The sequence below is a fragment of the Peromyscus eremicus genome, chromosome 5 (assembly GCF_949786415.1).
Source record: "Peromyscus eremicus chromosome 5, PerEre_H2_v1, whole genome shotgun sequence".
NCBI lineage: Eukaryota > Metazoa > Chordata > Mammalia > Rodentia > Cricetidae > Peromyscus > Peromyscus eremicus.
Window position 1 is genome coordinate 65336714 of NC_081420.1, and position 20787 is coordinate 65357500.

Consider the following 20787-nt stretch of genomic DNA (forward strand, 5'->3'; position numbering starts at 1 on the left):
GGCACTGAAAACATCCGTAACTAAGTACATCCTCAAAATAAATTAGCTCACATTGTAATGGTAATGATGTTTGAAATTTGTGTCACTTACCATAACACACGAATCTGTGGCTTCAAGGTCAAAGTCAGTGATGTTCAAGAGAACACGGTGATGTTTTTCAACTTGAATGGTCCAAGAACACTCAGTATTAGCACTGTAGCTATTGGGGTAATTTGGAGAATGAATCTCTCCTCTGGGAATCTGGAAAACCCCACCACAACCTGCAAGTAGAAAATCCAGTCCATCCATGAGTGGAATCCCTGGTATATGGAACTGTAAGTCATCTGCTTCTAACCACAGATGACCAGACTCCTACTTGGCTTGACCACTGCTTTGGCTCTATGCTAAAACTTTCAAGAACGAAATGTCCATTTTAACTCATTCATCTCAAGACAAATGAGGGAACATGGATAATGTGAGTAAAATACTTCAAATACTATAAATCTTGGTGCCAAAGTTAATTAAGATAATATTGTGGCTGAGGGTATAATTCAGTTGGCAGAGTGTTTGCCTGGTATACACAAGAACTTGGGTTCAAACTCCAGCACTGCATAAACTATGCACAGCCATGCACCCTATAATGCCAGTATTCCAGAGGTAGAGACAGGAGGATCAGAAGTTCAAAGTTATCTGTTACTATTTGGAAAGCTTACTATGGTCTAAATATAATCATGTCTCAAAAAATACAACAGCAAAAGTAAATACAAATGGATTCATTTTTTCACAGACCATGAAGTATCCCTGTGTTCTCTAAAACACCCTAAGAATCATCCTTGCCTTTGAAATGCTAGATGATCCAGTAGCACATAATGTCATCAATTACCTAATGTCTGCCTTTGAAGTTGTTAATATTCTAAATAAAGTTCATTACTCAAGTTGTGTTTAATTCTTACAATGTTTCAAATATTTGTTAATAAAAAGTCTATCAGTGTAAAGCATTGTTCCTTGGATTTATGACAATACAAACAACTGATAGGAAATAATTTCAGCACTGTTTTCTGGCAGTGGGACTAATCTTAATACTCTTCTTATAAATTAATATGTAATTCACCCTAAGAGAGACTTCACATAGCGCCATACTGCCTTGGCGTTAAGGAAGTGGCCTAAGGTGGCCTCCTGTCACATCTCTTCACTAGCATACAGATATGGGACCATGAGCAAGTGACTAAGTTCTCTAAACTTCCTTCCCCTTCCCTGCTTGTCAGGTGAGGGGATACAATAGACTTCCCTCACAGTGTAAATTGTAAAGATTAAATGGGATAATCCTCATTAACTAAAACAACTACCTGGGATATAGTAACCATTCTATGAACACCACTAACCTCAGCAATCCTGTGAGTGTCTGTTAAAAAAAGATTGGGATATAATGTGTAATTTAAAAGAATCTGCAACAAGAAACTTATTTTGACAACCTAAGATCTTGAGCAGAAAATCACCATTGCAACACTTAATTTTGAATTTGACAAATTTAATGCTTATTTCTTCTTACATTTGCTAAGAATCCAAAGTCTACTCTATGGCATGAGGTAACTGGATGCTTACTGCTGTTTAGATTTGACCCGGGGAATAGGAACTAGTCACGTGTCAGCAAACGAGTCTTTACACCCCCCTCGATTCTGCTCTAACATGGACTGGTGTGATGATATATTGTGTACCCTAATAAAGCTTGCCTGAGGATCCGAGGACAGAGCCAGCCACTAGATTAGACATAGAGGCCAGACACTGGTGTCAGGTACCCTTAATCCTACCACTTAATCCTGATGGATCTCTGTGAGTTCAAGGCCACACTGCAAACAAAGCCAGGCAGTGGTGGCACACACCTTTAATTCTAGTGCTGGTAAGCACGCATGCCTTTAATCCCAGGAAGTAACATGGCTGGGCAGAGAAAGGTATATAAGGCACGAGGAGACAGAAACTAAGGCACTTCAGCTGAGACCCTTTTGGGTGAAGACTCAGGATTTCAGTCGGAGGATTTGTGGAGTTGGTGAGGTAATAGGTGGTGACTGGGTGACTGTGGCTTGCTCTGCTTCTCTGATCTTTCAGCTTTCACCCCAATATCTGGCTCCAGGATTTTTATTATAAGACCTTTTAAGAGTTCAAACAGTAGATTGGCCTACTTATATCCTTAGAAAGTTGAACTACATCATGATTTTTAAGGAAGACCATGTGTCAAAACAACACTGGCTGCCTGAGAAGTGACAAAGTCATCGGGGTATAACTCTCATGCCTTTTCCCAATAATTTTGTAAAATTCAACTAGGGCTTCAGCTCAAAGACTTTCAGGACATCTCCATATATTCACTTACCTCCAGGGACTGCTCGCCATGAAGCATTGAAACCTCTCCCATTTATATTGTTATCAGTCTTAAATCGGACTGCTAGCTCATTTCCAGTGCTGGAGATCTGCATGGGGTTAGCTGATGGTGTTTGGACACACAACTGAGCCATTCTTGGAGAGTGAAAATCAAGGCCTGTATAGATCTAACAAGGTACAGAAAGGGACTTTAGTTAAAAGACACAGCTAGGCATTTCAGCCCTTTCCTGAGCTGCCTTTTTACAACCAACTCTTAGAAACTCTCATGACTAGAGATTAGTCTCTCCGGGTAGGATGAACTATAAATTTGAACTGAGTGTTTATAGGTACTCCTTCTGCTTTAGGAAGACCGAATTTCAATCACCCATGGAATACCTATTCGCTTCATCAGATGGAACAGTGAAGTTAGGACACTAAGATTATTGCGGCGTCTTCCCCAACTTTTGCTTTCTTCTTTTTTACACATGTGAGAATTCTTGCTTTCTCTAACAAAGACACTGAATATAACACAGTACAGAGACAGACTTTCTAAATCTTCTAAGTCTCAGGAGAAATATGTTTTTGTTTACAAATATTGAGTTCACTGAAGGCTTTTGATTTTCTGGTTACATTTTAAGGAAATTCCATCTACCCTGAAAATTGAATGTTTTATAAGATTAGGAATCAAACAAAACAGGTTCGCTTCTTCAAAGGGAGTCAAAATACAACCCACAGAAGTATATTCTGAACATCACAGGAGTGGCATACATTCTTCCACCCCTGCTCTGAAGAGTGTGGCCAGGATTTCCCACCTCCTGTGTAGAAGACCTCTAAGTCTGTAAAACACGTCTGCAGCCCTTAGGCACTTCCAAATTTGCCCAACTATATGTCTGACTGGAATTCCTCAACTCAGTGGTACACTCTGGCAGAAAGAGTTCCCTTTCCTCAGCCCTACCTCCTGTAGAACTTACCCACTGGACACTTCTTATCTGAAGTGTGCATGGGACTGGGGGTGAGAGGACGAAATGACTTAAAGAAAGATACTGACATCCCCTACTCCCATCTTCAAGGTCTTCTCAAAGTTGTTCTGTAGAAGACAGATCACTTTGGGTGACAGTTTTCAGGTATATTGATGTCTGAGTCTTTCACAGCATCCAGGGCCAAAGCCAGGAAGCCATCTCTGGGTGAGACCTCCATGGGCAGCAACCCCTCACCTCTGCAAGCAGGGCCTCTTTCTTTCTGCTCCTCCACATGCCCCCCTTCCCTGCTCACCCTCAAGCCCTCTGCTGACTGATAGGGAATTCACTCAAGAGTTCCCTGGGGAGACAGTGAGAACAAGAAACTTACTTGGGAGGAGGAGTATATGACTTGAATCTTTAATGATTTCTTTGTCTGATTATCTCTCCCCACATCCTCCCACCCCAGCCAGGCAGGAACCACTAAAGAAAAAGAAACTCTGTTTCCCAGAGGGCTGAGCACAAGCCCAGTAATTGCAAAGGAATGAAGCAGGCAACTGCTCTGGGCTTATTTTCATTAGGAGAAACTAGCGTTTGTTGTTTGTGAGGCCCTGAAAGTGCCATGAAAAGCCGGGCTTCGGGCAGAGCCTCCGCTGGCCCTGTCCATGAATGCACATGTGAATGGAAGCTCATCTAGGTAAGAAACCTTTTCCCACAGCTGTCTTTCCTACCTCTGCCCAGAACGTAGTCCCTAGCGTTCTGAGGAGAGCAACAACCAGCACATATTCCCAGAGAACACCCGCTGCCGGCGCTAAGTGCTCACAAAGAAACCTACAAGTCGGCAAAATAATCTTTGTTTTTCCTGTTCATGCATCCCCTTGAGATCACAAACATAATGGGCATGAGTTGGCTCGGCCCAGAAGCCTCCAAAAGAATAAACACTGCCACTTCTGACATTCTTTGCTTCCCCTGGCGCTGGACTCAGCTCACAAATGACCATTGCTGAGAGGCCCTGGCTGTGCAAACTGCCCACACCAAGCGATTGTCTTGTTTTATTGTACCAGGGTGGGGATTTTCTCCCCATGATGCCGATCCAGGCTCTGCACAGAGAGCTTTCTTGGAGAGTGAAACAAAATCAGCCTGGGATTTCCATAACCAAAACAACAGAATGGCGATTTTTTGGTTCCCATAAATAAAGCTGATAGTTAGCACACGGTCAAAGCAGGAAAGGATGGAAAGAATTTCAGGGTGTGACTCATTCCACTCCCGCTTGTGACTAAACTCTGTGGGGGAAGAAATGGTCCGCTGATCAGAGATTAAAGTGGGTTTTTAGCAAATGCCCAGAATGGAGGGTATTTCAAAGCCTGTGGTTTTCATCTGTTCTCAACATCGCTTTCTGCCCTGTTAGCTCCATTTATTTGGAAGATCAAGTCAGCATTCCAGGGTTATGAGTAGCTCTATGGCTGTTTGTGCAACTGGCCACTTTCTGGACTGTGATTCTTTAAGGGAAGAGAGGGCTCCCAGTAAAATTTAGTGGATCCCAGAAAGTCCCATGTCTTGTGACAGTAAGTCCTACGTGGCTGTGCTCAGCCGAACAGGAAACATGAGTGTGCAAATTGAGAAAGTTAGCCTTGTTTCTGGAGCACACCCCCATCTGGGTAACAGATGGAGAAACCTACTGTCAATATATTATCAGTGACTAAGGAAAGAAAAAAAAAGGAAAAAAAAATCCTTCTCAGGCTGATTTCAACACTGACTCACTACAGAACTCTCCATCTGAGCTGAGCAGAGATATGAAAAAGGTTTGTGCACAAGGGCCAAGGAGTTAGTTCTCTTTTAGCCTCCAGGCCTTGACATCTGCCTTCAAACTGTGCTCTTAGGAGAACTTGGGAGCCCACAGAATGATCAGCTTGTCCTAATAAACATAAACCCAAGCAGGCTGCCACCTCTTGTCACAGACATTTTTGAACTGGCCTAGGACGCCTACCCCCAACAGGGCTGCTTAATGCCTGGAGTCTCTCGTTTTGTCCCTATGCTCTTGACACTGCTTACAGAGAACACCCCTTGTCTCTGCTTTCTCACGTAATGGGTGTGACAAGACCCAAAGCACAATGAACCCATTTACATTTTGCCAAGTGGGCACAAATCACATGTACTCTGGGATATGAAAACGAAGGGCTTGGAACCTGGAACAGCGTGCGGGGCTACGGGGAGTCAGCTGCCAGCCCTCTGTAAGTGTGAAGGGTTTTGTGCAACCAAGTAGTATCCTTGTTGGTACGGAAAGGACTTCAGCATCCCGCAGGCCTTTCTTCAAGCTATAAGGGTGAATTTCGGGAGGCACCTTGTTCTCTCCTGAACACCATCCCTCCAGCAATACGGAGGCCTGGCACAGTAGCAGTGCCACCACAGAGAAGGGTATAAATGTGACCCAAGACCTCCCGCTCCTGGCTCTAATTGCCTTTCTCTTACCATAGCCTCCTTGTAGAGGGAACTGAGGTGCTGAGTGTAACTCCTCGTGACTGAACCCACCACTCGGGCTCGAGAACCCCATTTCTTCTTACCAAATAACTTTTAAGGGTTAAAGTTTTCCTATAAAGTCCTCTCTGCGGTTTTCAGTCTTCGCCCCTACCTCATTTTATCTGGGCTTGCACAGAGCAGTCAGTGGCGACTGGGTTCATTTCTTAGGCCTTCCAGGTGGAGGAGAGTACTTACTAGAGAAAACTATATCACAATGAACATATGGAAAACATCAGTTTTGAAGCCTTGAAGCTCTTCCCCGCCTACTTGTACAGAAGAGAGCATGCGCAAGTAAAGCCCAGGATCTGCAAATGTGGGAGAGGCTTGAGCTGTGTATATGACCTGTGAAGGTAATGGGTGCTGGGGCCCAGTAATCTCAAGGGCATGATGAGTACTGGGGCCCAGTACTCTCAAGGGCCTGCAATTACGTCAGCTCACTAACTCACTCTCATTTTCTTTTCTTAATAACTGTCTCTATGTCTATTTATAACCATGGATCTCTGGTCTACTTCTTTGCCCTGGGACACATGAAACTGAAAACTTTATCAAGTGCTATCCATGGCTATAGCATCCACCCTCCAGGTGGTCACAGAAAAGCCCATGAACTTGAGACTTGGTTTTGACAACTATCATAGGTGAACAGAATCCTCCTCTCCTTTCTCAGGACTATTCACATCCAAATGTGAATGTGGTCATGTACAATCATTGTGATCCAAATGTGCATCATGACCACATGTTAGTCCGAGTTGTGGATGCTTTTGCTCATTCACAAACATTGAATGCTTACTCTCCGCTGAGTGATTGGCACTATGAATACAAGGGAAAATAGAACACACCAAATACCCAGCCTTGTGGAGTCTACATATGATTAGCTGTGGAATGATATGAAATAGTAGTCCCCATAGCAGAGGTGATGGGGACACTAAGTGACTTAAAAAACAGCCCCCTCCAGCAGCTGCTGCTGGACCTCGAGCAGAACAGTGACCAGAGCCCCAGGCAGCCGCTGCCGCTGTGAAGGCAGTACTGGCACACGGGGTCAGTGTGCTGGGGGCCATCTTCCCACTGACTTCCAAAGGCAGAGAGTTTTCTCTGAGGGAGATTCCTCAGACCCCTCAGACCAGAAGGAGAAGTGTGGGTTGCTGAAGATCCCAAGCACAGTCTTTATCAACAGGGACCAGAGATAGGGGAACAATGAACGGCCTTCTATGTATGCCTCAGAGGGCCCAAACCCAGCCTGCCCACTTGGGCTCCTTCCTTTCATTGGCTCTCCTTTCTCAGGTCTTTGCTTATACTGTTCTCCAATTGCTGCTGGTTGTCCTTACCTCCTAGTGAACCGGCCCCAGCCAAGGCCCGCAGGCACTACTAGGAGAGAAGTCCAACTGGCCTATTAATCCCATATGTCTGCTAACATTATCCACAGAGAGGAGAAACTTGTTAGAATGTCTAAGAATAGAACAGGCCTCGCCCCTGGAAAGAATGTGGGCTCTCCCCAGCTCTACCCCAGCTTTTGTAGTATACTGAAAACCAATCTGACTTCCTACCTCCAGGGAGTCAAAGTTGCAGTTTGAGTGATACTCCACATCAAAATCATGGATGATGAGCTGAATGCTCTTCCCTGGGGCCACTCGAATGTTCCAGATACACTCCTTGTTGTGAGGATAGCTGTTAGGGTACCCAGGGCTGCTGAAGGAGCCCTCGACTCCAGACATCTCCCCACCACAGCCTGTTGAACAACAACAACAAAAATTAGTGCACAGTGGTAACGGGCCACAACATATCGAAACCTTCATCTCACCCAAAGTGACAGAGAATGTGCAACGCCTGATATAGGAGAAAAGTTACAATACAGTTAAACTTGGCCATCATAGAACAGTGAGAAGAGTGCGAGGTACAGTTAAGCGGCAGAACACATGCTTAGGGTGTACAACGCCCTGGCTTTAACGGCAGGCAGAAGAGGCAAGACAGGAAAAAAAATCATAATTATTACATTTATTCTTTTAAGATAAATGCTTATTATTTTCTTTCTATAATAATGCTGAGTTCTTGTTCCTACCACATCTAGATTTTCTTCATTAGCTTCAGGTGAAAAGACCTCAGAGGAAGACAGTGGATTCGGGGAGTGGGAGTCCTGAGTTAACAGCAGGATTTGGAATCACTAAAGGACCTGATTCTAGCTGGGCATGGTGGTGCATGCCTGTAATCCCAGAAGGGGAGGTAGAGACAGGATCAGGAGGACAAGGTCAACCTCGGTTACAAAGCAAGTTTGAGCCCAGCTTGTAACATCTGAGATTGACTCAGGAGGGAGGGAGAGGGCCCCTGATTCTGCCTATAACACCTGAGATTGACTCAGGAGGGGGGAGGGAGGGAGAGAGGGAAGGAGGGAGGGAGGGAGGGATCCCTGATTCTGGCTCCAAGTTCCTTGAGTGCTGGTTAGCATCTTCTTCACACGCTTTCTCCTCCTTCCACTTGGAACTTTTGTTCCCAGACGTTAAATCTGTAGTTCAAGGCAAGACCTTTCCTATGTCTTATAATATTTCTCCTTTTATTTCAGGGGTAGGGAGATGCCATTTTGAAAAAAAAACTATTTAAAACTAAAAATATTAACATTACTTTTAGACTGTGGAGAATGGTCTAAAAATAAATGTCTCAAAAATTAGGAATATTTTTCCTACTGTAAAAACATGCTGAAAATATTCCTGAAGCTAAAGCCAGCATAGCTTGTACAATTCTTCAGTACATCTACTCAACCTAGGGGGCACCATTCAGTCTACTTACTCTAGACACTGGCACTTCCTGAGTTGGGGCAGCACTGGGGCCTGTGCTATGTTCAAATATGGAAAATTTCCCTAAATTACAAGTGTGTGAAGCCATTGTGTTTACACACTAGAGTTCTTGATAACTATTTTATCAAATGAACAACCCAATGAGAAAGCCCTTCAAGAGAAGGAACTGGGAGCTCAGCTAGCACATCTCTGCGTCTTTATTTAGGTTCAGTCCATCAGCCAATGGAATCCATTATTTTAAAGTCAAAGTTGACTCATCTAAGCCTCTGCATCCCATTTTCCAGTTGTTTCCAATTGTTTTAGACTTCCTTGTGAATTCCTTTGGACCTCACAGGATACTAACACCCTGACTCATCACTGTGCACCGGGATGATATGAAATTCTTGACTCCAGTGTGACTTTGGAAGCTGAAGTTACAGCCCTGTAGATCCACAGTACCCTCTCCTACAATTCAAGACCAATAATAAACAAGGTGTGTTTAATAATACGAGTAAAATACTGTTTTTAAATGTATCATTTTATGCTCCCATCAATAGTGAGTTAGAGTGTGTGTGTGTGTGTGTGTCTTTGAAGAAAAATTCTAATATTGTCAGTTTATCCTGTGAGGAAAACATGTGGTTATGGGAAAAAATAAGAGAGACTGTTGAAGCTTGAAAATTCTGACAAATTCTGTTTTTTTCTTCATGTTATAATTACTTCTGTAGTTTACCATATTAAAAGATAAAAGATTTGACTTCAAATTTCATATCAAATACAAATTAAGATATGGAATTTAGTAGTATTTGTGGTTGAAACCATAAATGTCTAGAAAATAAAGCCAATTCTGATAGTTATGTTAGAGATAACTACATATTTGCTATTCTAAATTTCAAAAAAGCAAAATAATTTTCCAGTTTCCTCCATTCATCCGTTCACTTATTAAATGAGTGATTATTGGTATATGCCTTGGGATAAGCATCACTGCAGAAATGAGGTGCATTAAATATCTCTTAAAAAACAAATTTATGAACATACATTTTTAGGATTATATACCATTAAACTATTATTGCTTTTACTTTCATTTGTAAAGATTAATTTCAATGTTTTTATTTAAAAAATAGATGAGTTGTTTTTTATACTTTATTGATTAGCTTTTCAAAGCTGCACTGGAGCCAAGAATCTGGTATTACCATCTCAGTGCACAGTGACTGACAGGTCAGGGTATTAATACTCTGTTATGTGCAAAGGAAGTCTAAAACAATTGGAAACAATGGGAAAATGGGATGCAGAGACTTAGATGAGTCAACTTTGACTTTACAACAATGGATTTCATTGGCTGATGAACTTTACAACAATGGATTCCATTGGCTGATGAACTTTACAACAATGGATTCCATTGGCTGATGGACTGAACCTAAATAAAGACGCAGAGATGTGCTTGCTGAGCTCCCAGCCCCTTCTCTTGAAGGGCTTTCTCACTGGGTTGTTTATTTGATAAAATGGTTATCAAGAACCCTAGTGTGTAAACACATGGCTCCACACACTTTTAATTTAGGAAAAGGCTGCATGTTTGAACATAGCACAGGCCCCAGTGCTGCCCCAACTCAGGAAGTACCAATTTCTAAAGTAAGTAGACTGTGAATGGTGCCCTCTAGAGTTTTTATACTTTTTTTGGTTTTGTGATTTGTTTTTTAATTATTTTGAGACAAGGTCTCATTATGTATTCTTGGCTGGCCTGGAACTCACTATGTAGACCAGGCTAGCCTCATAAACATCTGTCTGCTTCTCAGAGTGCTGGGATCAAAGGTGTTCCCCCTAAACCCGGCCCTTAAACGGTCTTAATACCAACAAGAATGAATGGATGATCATATCACAATCTGTTGGTTTGGTGACTTTGGGTATGGGACTTGAAGCTGTAGTAGGAAGGGGTTAGAAAGGGAATGCTGAAGAAGAAAAATGTCATGACAACCGACAATTATCTGGATGGAAATAACACAGGAGGTGATTTCAGACTACCAATACCCTCTGTGTGGTCATGCTGCATTTGTGGTCAAATGAGTAACAAAAACTAGAAGAAATAGGGAGGCTTTTAATAACTAGATATTTGTGACTGAAATAGATGAAAGCTGACTTAGAAAGGCATTCCAGGGCTCTACATGGAGAAGCTGACAAAATGACAAAAATGTCAACCGCTGAGGAAACAAGAGCATGATAAATCAAAACTTTTCAGAGCTGCAAATTGAGTAGAACAGTGATGTGGCTCCTTGCACCCGGTTTGTCAAAGGTTTTCACAGAGGGAGCAATATTTGTAACTTTAACTAGCATGTTAGATCAAACACTTTCAGAAACAGTCTAGTATATGGGCTAAATGTGGATTGTGACATCAGACAAATCGGGTTTCAATTCTGACGAGGACGCTTCGTGGCTGAGTAATTTACCATCCCTAATCTTCAGACCAGCTGCGTGAATGATAGTCCCTAACTCATGGAGCTGTTATACAGGTTAATAAAAGAGTCAAAACAAGGTTTTTGGAAAAGTGTCTCTGCTTGTACTATGTATTATCTCCTAGCAAGAGTTTACTAGATATGAGAACACACCATAAAAAACCAAAACAAAACAAACAAACAAAAAAAAAACCCTTTGGGGCTAGGAATAATTATTGGCTGAAAATTCATTGTTCATTAAGTTATATGGTTTTAAAAACTGCTTATATGTACATGGTAGTGCAGTTTTTAAAATGCTTTTTTAAAGCACATGACAACATGAGGCAGGCAAGAACAGTATTCAAGGCTCACTTTAGAGATGATCTCTGAGTCCAGGTCACTTAGTGAACTACTCCAGGGAAAATTCTCAGTTATCCTGACACCCTGCCCCCGGATCTCTAGTCCGGTGCTGGCCCCGTTAAGCCCCTCGGCCAGGCCAGCCTAACGATGCTGTGGTGCTGTCATGGCTGCGTTGGACACTACCCTCCTGGCTGCTCTGGTCACTAACTAAACAGAGAATTACCACAGCAACCTAGATAAAGGAAGTGGAGCAAAATCTTTTCATCGACGTTGAGGCTAATCTGCCACTGTCTAGTATGTTAATGTCACAGCCACCAGCTGAACTGGACTACAATAGTGCTTTGAAGCGACTCACATGTTTTTCCAGTTTTAAACAGCTGATCTTTAGAAAACCTTTACCAGCGACTGATAATCTATTTGATTTTCTTTTCCTCCAAATCCTAGTCATCAGCTGAAAGGAAACATTTACCTTATCAGCAGGAAGCACACTGCTCTACAGGGCTCTGAACAAGGAAAAGTTGAAAGCTGTTGCTTAGTCTGTTTATTTTGATACATAATTAAAAATTTTGTTCATAAAATAACTCACCTAATACTATTTTTGTTTTGTCTACAGCAAGCTATGAATTTTTAAATTGCAGCACAAAAATACAGTAAGGATCTCCTATGTGTGTTCTGTCTTTAAGCCAATTGTGATCAGAGGCCCAGAGTTTCAGGTCACCCTCTTAGGCCCCAGGATCACTCAAATTGTTATCACTTCACGTTTGGTGTCTTCTGAACACTATAATCCAGAAGCCAATTCATCAGGAGAGGTGCCAGTATGGAATAAATATGACCAAAGCCCACTAGTACTGGAGGAAAAGGACCTGGGAAGGCAACTTCCAGGGTACTCTCACTCTGTTCTCTACTTCCTGAGGGTCACGCCTCAGAAGTCAGCATCTGATGGTACAAAGCTCGAGAGCCAGAATATAGTAAAAACAACTACAATACAAACAAACGTTAAACACAACAAAATGAGAAGGCTCACAAACTCAACTAGATATTTATTTATAATTCAATGGTCTCTCTGTGACCTAGAAACGCAAACTTTTGTTCTGTTATACCTTGAAATGGGCTCAGCGGTCAGGTCAATTTACTTCTAGCACATAAAAGGCCTCAGCGTGCCTCTGCCTGTAATTGGCTGTCTCACCTCTGGTTTGTTTTATTGAAGCTGATTTTATTTCAAGCACACAAACACAAAGGCTCGAAGGCAGAGCCTCCATAGAAGAGCCTTGTTTTATTCTCTGTACTGGAATTTAAAAATTCACGGCTTATGTCAGACACAACAGAAACAATATTAGGAGAGTTCTGTTATGAATGGAACTTTCAGTTATCTTTAAAAGCAAGCAAGTTTAGTAACAGCCAGAAAGAACGAGAAGGAAGAGCTGGAGAGGACTGGGGAAGACTAGGGAGTGGGGTTCCACTCTTGGCCGGGGAGGTTCGATGGGAATTAACAATGAAAAGCTGGGAATTCAGGGAAGGTCCAAACCATGACAAGGTAAACTATCTCCTGGTTCTCATGTTTTACTTCATTCCATAATCATCTTAGCTTGTGCTCTTGTTCTCACAGATAAATGCTAACCCACACATATTCCCTAGAAATTAATCTGCAAATTCTAAAGTTCAGGTCAGTAGTCCTGACAAATTTGGGAGACTGCCTTTGCCTGTGATTCAAAGGCAAGAAATGTGAGATTTTCCCAAGGAAAAGGAGGAAACAGGAAGACAGAAACAAGGGAGCAGACAAAGCCAGAGAGGAGAGTTGTCCAAAGTCATGGAACAGAACATCCTGGAGTAAGTAGAGTCATTTCCCAGATTCACGTCCACCAGGAACCTGAGAATGTGACAGGCAGGTCTTTGCAATGTTATCATGACGAGGAGAGGCTACTGGATTAGGGTGAGGCTGAAATCTAACACAACTGAGGTCCTCACAAAAAGAAAGAAAGTGAATCCAACACCAAGAGGAGGCACTCATATAAAGTTAGAGACAGAAGTTGAGGTCATAGCTGGATAAGCAATGGAAACCAAGAATTTCCATCAGACAACAGAAGCTTGGTGAGGACATAGGATTGATTCTTCCCCGGGGAACCCTTTTTGTGGGATGATCTTGTCAATACCCTGAGTTTAAATCTGTGCCTTCTAGAGCAAAGCAATAAATTCCTGTTGTCTTAATCCACCTACCTTGGGTACTTTATTATAATAGCTTTATTAAGCTAGTACATTTCATTCTTTTGCTCATAAATGAGATGGCCAAACCCCCAGGCAGGCATGAGGCAGCAGCAGCTCCGGGTGTCACATGGGAAAGAGGGAGATGTGTACCTTCTCCTCCCTCATCTTGTACTGACTACTTCCTGTTTATCTTTTTGGATATTAGATGATGACTAGACAAGGATGGGGTTAGGAACAGAAAAGGTCTACCATTGAGGAAATCAGCAACGGGCACTGGGTCCAGCACCACATTAGGGGAAAGAAGGAGTTAAAACAATGTTGTGGAAAAAAAAGATTTAAGAAGTCATTTAGGGTTGGAAAATTTCATCTTCCATGTGAACCTTATGCTTACCTTATCACCTTACTTTGTGATAATTTATTTTGACTGTTTTCTATATACCAGCCTCTATCTAGGATGTCCTAGATCTTAATATTGAAGTTCCTCATCTTAGTACATCAATAAAAAATATAAATCCAGACTGGCCATACTGTATATAGAATTTAATTTCCTGTACATAAAGGATAAACATCTTTCATTTTAACCCAGAGAAGCATATCCAGGCTCATCACCTTTTCATTGTGATGAACTGTACCCTTTTCTTCCAATCTACCCATTTCTATTTTGAATTTCTAGTCGGATTCAAAATGTTTTCCCAGTAGAAATTCTTTGCTTACAGTTCTCTAGGATAAATCAATCCACCGATTATACTCATTCTATCTATCTATCATCATCTATCTTCTCTCTGTCTCTCAGATAGTTTTGAAATTATTTAAGATTTCTAAGCAAAGTATAGTATAGAATATCTGTAAAGGAAACGGAATAAATTTCTTCCAAAATAAGCAGTCATGCATAAAGCAGATACTTCATAAAATCCTAGGAACAGGCAAAGATAGAGGAATCATACCCTCTTGCATTTGCAAGTCTAACATCCACACTTATATTTTAAAGTATTCAAAACCTTCAGTACTTCAATGTCATTATTTTAGACAACTTTTTTCTAGGGAGAAGGTCAGGGAGTCTCCAGGGCTCCACCTCACCCCCTTCTTTCTAATTCTGCCTTTCACTTTGCCCTCGATTCCCAAGCTTTGCTACACCGGGAGGTGTTCCACACCAGCAAATGCACAAAAACAGGCAGTGCCATGTTGATGGTGTTGATACAGCCATGGACCTCATTGAGTCAAGGAGAGGCCACCACCTTATAGTTGAACTGAAATTCAACACGGCTGGCCCCTAAGAGCAAAATTTGGAGACAGACATCCAGAAGGGGAAAGGCCATGAAAGACGGCAGCAGAGATTGTGGTTATAGGGACAGATGAGTCCAAGATCGTTTTCTGTTAGTATTATATCCAGGGCTGTATGTAGTCACCCAGCCAGCCGGTCTAGGTCCCTGTCTAAAAGGAAGCAAAACAACTAAGTCAGCAGAATCCTCACAGGCTCCATACTCTATGCTGAGCCAATCCAGTCCCTTCTGAAGACTGTTACCTTGCCAGGCTCACTGTCTCCTAACTCTTTTTTGTAAACTATTTTATGTAACTAACTCTAGACAGCAGACTGGCTAATCCTGTGCTTTCTTCCATATCGGTTCATTCCGTCAATCGTGTGTGGCGACTCCGACAGAACATTATGTAAATGAATCAGGACACAACCGAAGCATAGCTCAGGGTTGGGCACATGTGTCTCGAGCATGAGTGTGATCGAAGCGCTGAAGAAAAGGAGACATTGTGTGGAAAGGGGGACAAACTTCAGCTATTTTGAGTTAGTCCTGTGCCTGACAGTGTGCTAAGACCTTACCACAGAACAGAACTCCCTATTTTGTTGCTACTTGAACTGAAAGACAAATGAAGAGTGTAATTTTGTGGGGAGCTCTTGAAACTAGAACGTCACTTACATGGGAAAGTTTCTACAAGTTTCTTTTAAAATGTTTATTATTGGAGAACTCATAAAATCAGCTACTGCAAGCTCTGGGCTTCTTTGTATCGCAGTGTGATATCACTTTTTCACAATGACACTTGTGGGAGAAACTGTTGATTTCGGACAGCAGGAAACTACTTAAAGCACAGAATTTGGTGTGAGACGCCAAAGATTTCTTTGTGCTGATCCCACCCTCTCTGGACTTCTGAGTCTGAGCTGCTACTTCATTTCTTGAAGGTGCCTTTCTCAGTCATTTTCATCTACAATATGAGACGATATTACTTCTTTCACAGAATTATTAGAAGGAGATAACATTTTAAAGTACCCAGTGCATTGAAATCATTATTTTTCTAAATAACAACACCAAGAGTAGTAATAAGTAAAATGCCAGCAAGGTTAGTGTGCTAAGGATCGAATCCTGTTATAACTCAGTTTTCAAGGCCAATGTAGTTTGTCATAGTTAATAACTTAAGATAGATTTACTGGCTAGAGAGATGGCTGTACAGGTAAAGATGGCAGCTAACATGGTGGATGGAGAGAGCTGACTCTCATAAGGTGACCTCTGACCTCCACATGCATACTATGGTGTGCACCTACAGACTACACACATGAATAAAAATAAGTAAATAATATGTTTAAAAATTCCTAAAGATAGACTTAAAATTATTCTTAGGTTGTTAAACCTACATTGTTTAGCCTATTAGATGAGACAGAAAAGCATTAGAAACAAATGTTTTTGTCTCACTCATTCCATATATACAGCGTACACAGTTCTACTAACTTCCTCAGTATCGTTTCTGTCCTACCCCAGAGACTCTCTTTATCTGGTGAGAGGAGGGGGGCTAGTGGTAGTTTCTCTGAGCTCACAGTGGTCTTTACATAAAAGTAATCGGTAGACATGTAGATGGTTAAGAAATATGAATAAAAATGAATGTTCCATACTGAACAGAATAACTGTTACATGTGATTTTGGTCATTTGTGTTTGTTACAATATTTGAAATTGAAAAGAAATAACCTGGAGCTTCATTTTTCGCATTGTGTAAAATACTGGAATCTCCCGGAAAGAATGTGCAATTGCTATCAGGGATGTTGTTGCTAGGAAACCAGAACACAAATAGAAGAATTGAGAAAACTCTCCCTTTGGCCCCAAATCAAGGAGTATTCTAAATTGTGCAATATGATTTTGGAAGGTCATGATTGTTTGAGGGTTATTTTTTTTTCCATTTTATAACGGTTTGAAAGAGCAGCGGTGGAAACAGTTCAGACGTTTTTAAACAGTAGTGATGTGGGAATTGGGATATAAGGCACTAAAGGTTCTGGCTACAGACTCAGAGTCAACATTAGATGAAGGTCATTGTTTTGTGTGTGTGTGTGTGTGTGTGTGTGTGTGTGTGTGTGTGTGTGTGTGTTTACTGCTGTTGTCAAGGAGGCAAATCAAAAACAGTCAGGATTTAGCTTTTCCACAAATTGTGGAAGATCTGTTCATGTTTACCGTTACTTCTAATCACAGAACTCACCATGAAAACTCTTGAGCCTAAGGCAAAACAAGCTACAAAACTTTTTTTTTTTTAGTAAATTATTCCAAAAGCAGGGTTATTGGTAAACAGATTTGTTTGTTTGTTTTTGAGACAAGATTGCTTTAATATTGTCCAAGCTAATCTCAAATCGTGAGCTCAGGTGAGTTCTTGCTCAGTCTCCTGAATATCTGTCTTGGTAAACAAAATTTTTAAATTAACGTCATTCATGCAGAACTTGTTTTGAACCAAGATACAACTGAGAATTTGCCAAAAGAAACAACCAGCCATGGCATCATAATCAAAACTCGACTTTGTTCTCTACTAAGGCTGTATTCATTTCTAATCTTCACCTCTAAAAATATTTTAGAGTATCACAAAGACTGAAGTCTAAAACATCAAAATGGGCAAAATACAAACACACATTTATGTGTATAGTATGTATAGATCTGAGGGGAAATGTAATGAGTCGCTAAATAACTACCTTTGGATGTCAACACAACTAGTCCATCTTCCTTTGCTTTTTCTTAAATCTCTATCCAAACCAAAGAGAATTTATTTCTCAGCACACGATAACCACAAAACAATGACAGGATTCCATCTCTTCTCTTATCTTTTCCAATCACTTGTTTGAAGTTTTGGTGTGTGAGTGAGGTGTACCTTGATCAGAAGCGAGGACCCTTTAGAGAGAGAGGAGCATGTGTATTCTCACTTCTCTCTGTGTGATGTTATATTTGTCACAGCTTAGCAGGAAGTGGCACCGTGAAAGTAACTCCATCACCAACTGAGAGGAAGGGCTCCCCCAGAGGGGGTGATGCACAAGTTTTGTTGATTGGAATCTTTGCTGACCACAATTCATAAAATCCCTTTCATTGCAAACATCATGAATAAACGAGGCTCAAGACAGACACAAAAGAGTCGTCATGAGATAATTTAAAAGGTCCCAAAACAATGCTCAAATATGAAGACCTAGATATGATTTCCAAGTTATAGCATTGAAGGAAGTATCAGGGAGAGAGAATGTGGCAGTTCTATGTTAGAATTCATTCCAGTGCTGCCTGGGTCACCTTGAGCATCTTTGTTAAGGGCTCAGTAGATCATTAGCTCTCCTTGACCTTTTGCCTGTTTACTTTACAAATCTGTATCCCTCTCTTTCAATAGCCATGGTCCACACAGGTCCCCTCAGGTCCTCCCTGTCACCATTTCTGCAATTTCTCCAACTCTAATCTCCTTCCCTGACATCTTTCACTCCCTGCATTTAAAACAATGGTAGTAGGCTGGGGAGAAAACTCTGGGTTAGAATGCTTGACTGAGGACTGGATTTTGGACACGTAGAAACCCACATTAAGAAGCCCAGATGGGCACAGCAGTCCACTTGTGTTTCTAGCCTCTGAAGGAAGAGACAGGCTCCCCAGAGCAAGTTGACTAGCAAAAGCAGACACATCAATGAGCTCTAGGTTTGATTGAGAGACCCTATGTCAATGAATAAGGTAAAGGAGCATGCAGGATTATTCCCAACATCAACCTCAGGCCTCCATATCCATAGGCCTCCAGGACTATCCACATGGATAGTGATGCCTTCATATACATACACATGGAATAAAATTAGTAATCACACATTTGCTGTTTAAACTGTCTGGCTGTCTTTCAAAGTTCCTTCCTTACTGAATTGTATACACCTTGAGGACAAAGACTAATATGGTACTTCTTAGTTTAAAAGTCTTGGTCATAAAAAACAAAACCATCATGTTCATGGTGCTGAATTCACCAATCAGCGACTTACTACATCATCTTTCTGCCTTGGACCCTTACCTAACTTTCACAGGCACACAGACAATGGCCCGAAGGACACTTCTTCCAGTCATTCCACAGGATCCTGAATTCTGTGTGCTCAAATTGGACCTCATATTTCCACAGACCTACAGTCTCCTTTCGGGGTTCCCTGTCTATGGTTGCTGGTGGCAACAAGATGATTTACCATGAGGACGCTGGACTAAGATCCGCTCTTCATTGCACAGACTCATAGGTATCTATCTAATCTGACATCATGTCTACCTATCCCAGTTTCCACATACCTCCTAATTCACTGCTGCCTCAACTTTTGTTAAAGTTCTTTCCCTCTGTTTTATTATCATAGTGCCCCAACAGTCACTCTATCTCTATCTTTGTGTGCATTTCTGTATCCTCTTACCTATATTAATTTTTTAGTTTTGGGTTTCATTTTTATGTGTATGGGTGTTTTGTCTGCTGGTATGTCTGTGTACCATGTACGTGCCTGACAGCTACATGGTCCAGAGGGCTTTGGATCCACTGGAATTACAATTATAGATTGTTGTGAGCTACCATGTGGGTGCTGGGAACTGATCCCAGGTCCTCTGGAAGAGCAGCTAATGCTCTTAATTGCTGAGCCATTTCTTCATAGGCGCCCTCAGGCTATTGTCTCTGTGTGCCTGTGAAAGCCCCACTATCTATATTATTATTACAAAATGTACATCAGTGAACTCACTACATTTCCTTATACACCTACAGTCCTAGTGCTCAAAATAAAAATTCATTTCTGGCGATTAGGGGATACAATGCAGCAGAGCAACAGAGTGCTTGCCTAGCATGTTCAAAGCCTTGAGATCCACCCGTGGCAAGAGGGGAAAAAAAGTCCATCAATGCTCTTTATCCGGTGGCAGCAAAAACTATGTTTTTTTTTCCCGCTTGTCTTTTATCAGTTGGATAGCCAGTTCTACCTTAATTTCTATCACATGCTTTGCTTAGTGTTTCTCAACCTTCTGTTTATTATCAGCTCCCTGTGGAGCCTTTCCCAATATTTTCTGATTTTTCATCCATGGCATTTAATACTGAGACATTCAAAATATCTTCTGGGTACTGCACGTGCCTGTGCTGGTAGGATGCTAGTTAGCTACATGGTTTAAAGAATTAGACTTTCTTCTTTTTAAAACGGGATCATAGATGCTGTGTGCCATTCCTCTGCATCTACTTACAGAACGCAGCTAATTCACTCTGAGCAACTGACTACCCAGCATCCATGTTTGCAAGAAAAAAAAAAAAAATAACAGAATCACAACAGTTAAGACTCCCAGAAGCCCAAGCTCACAATTCTAAGTCACAAAAACAAATAAAAAACATCAAACTAGAAGGAATTCCCCTGAAAGACCAACAGTAGCCAGAAGCTACTGACCAAGAGTTGGAATGAGGGTTGAAAAGAAGCATGGCCGACCCTGTGAAGGTTCCTGGCCAGTGTTGGGAATGTGAACTTTTGAGAAGCCCTTGGTGCGGGGGCTGAATGTCCAGTTAACCAACGAGGCATGATCTTTCAAATCCAGTCACTCATGGAGGGTGTTGAAAATATTTTAAAATGTTCTCCCAAACCAATTTCTGAAAACTCTGGGCTCCCAGAAATCTCATTAACAACTAAAAAGAAAAGAGAATGGAGTGGCCCCATCCGAGAGGATGATGTCATCTATCTCGCCAAAGAAAAGGCCACACTTTCCTTTGTGGAAGTCCATGGTGACATCACCTCCTGCTCATATGCCACTTAGCTCTTTCCCTGCTGGCTCCCTAGCTGAAGTGCCCGCTGCCTTTGCAAATGTTACTCTCTGCTCACAAAGCCCCTTGACCTTGTTTGTATGCTGGGCTCCACTGCCAAGTGAGAGGAGGCCTCCTGAGCACAGGGGAAGGGAGGAGGGGCCTGTGCAGCTGGCTGGGAGCTCCTATTCACACAACTTATGGAAAGTCCTATACACCCTTCAGCAGCCCAG

At 41.8% G+C, this 20787-nt stretch overlaps 1 protein-coding gene across 2 annotated transcripts in view; it reads right to left on the minus strand.

Annotated features, from left to right (window-relative positions):
* Window positions 1–20787, minus strand: part of Cubn (cubilin) — a 233806-nt gene that overhangs the window by 113768 nt on the left and 99251 nt on the right. For both annotated transcript variants that reach the window (XM_059263605.1, XM_059263604.1), the window contains exons 29-31: window positions 7346–7527; window positions 2345–2519; window positions 91–260 (exon numbers count right to left, since the gene is read on the minus strand). In XM_059263605.1, coding sequence (XP_059119588.1) covers window positions 91–260; window positions 2345–2519; window positions 7346–7527 — 527 coding nt within the window. The remainder of the gene's footprint in view (window positions 1–90; window positions 261–2344; window positions 2520–7345; window positions 7528–20787) is intronic.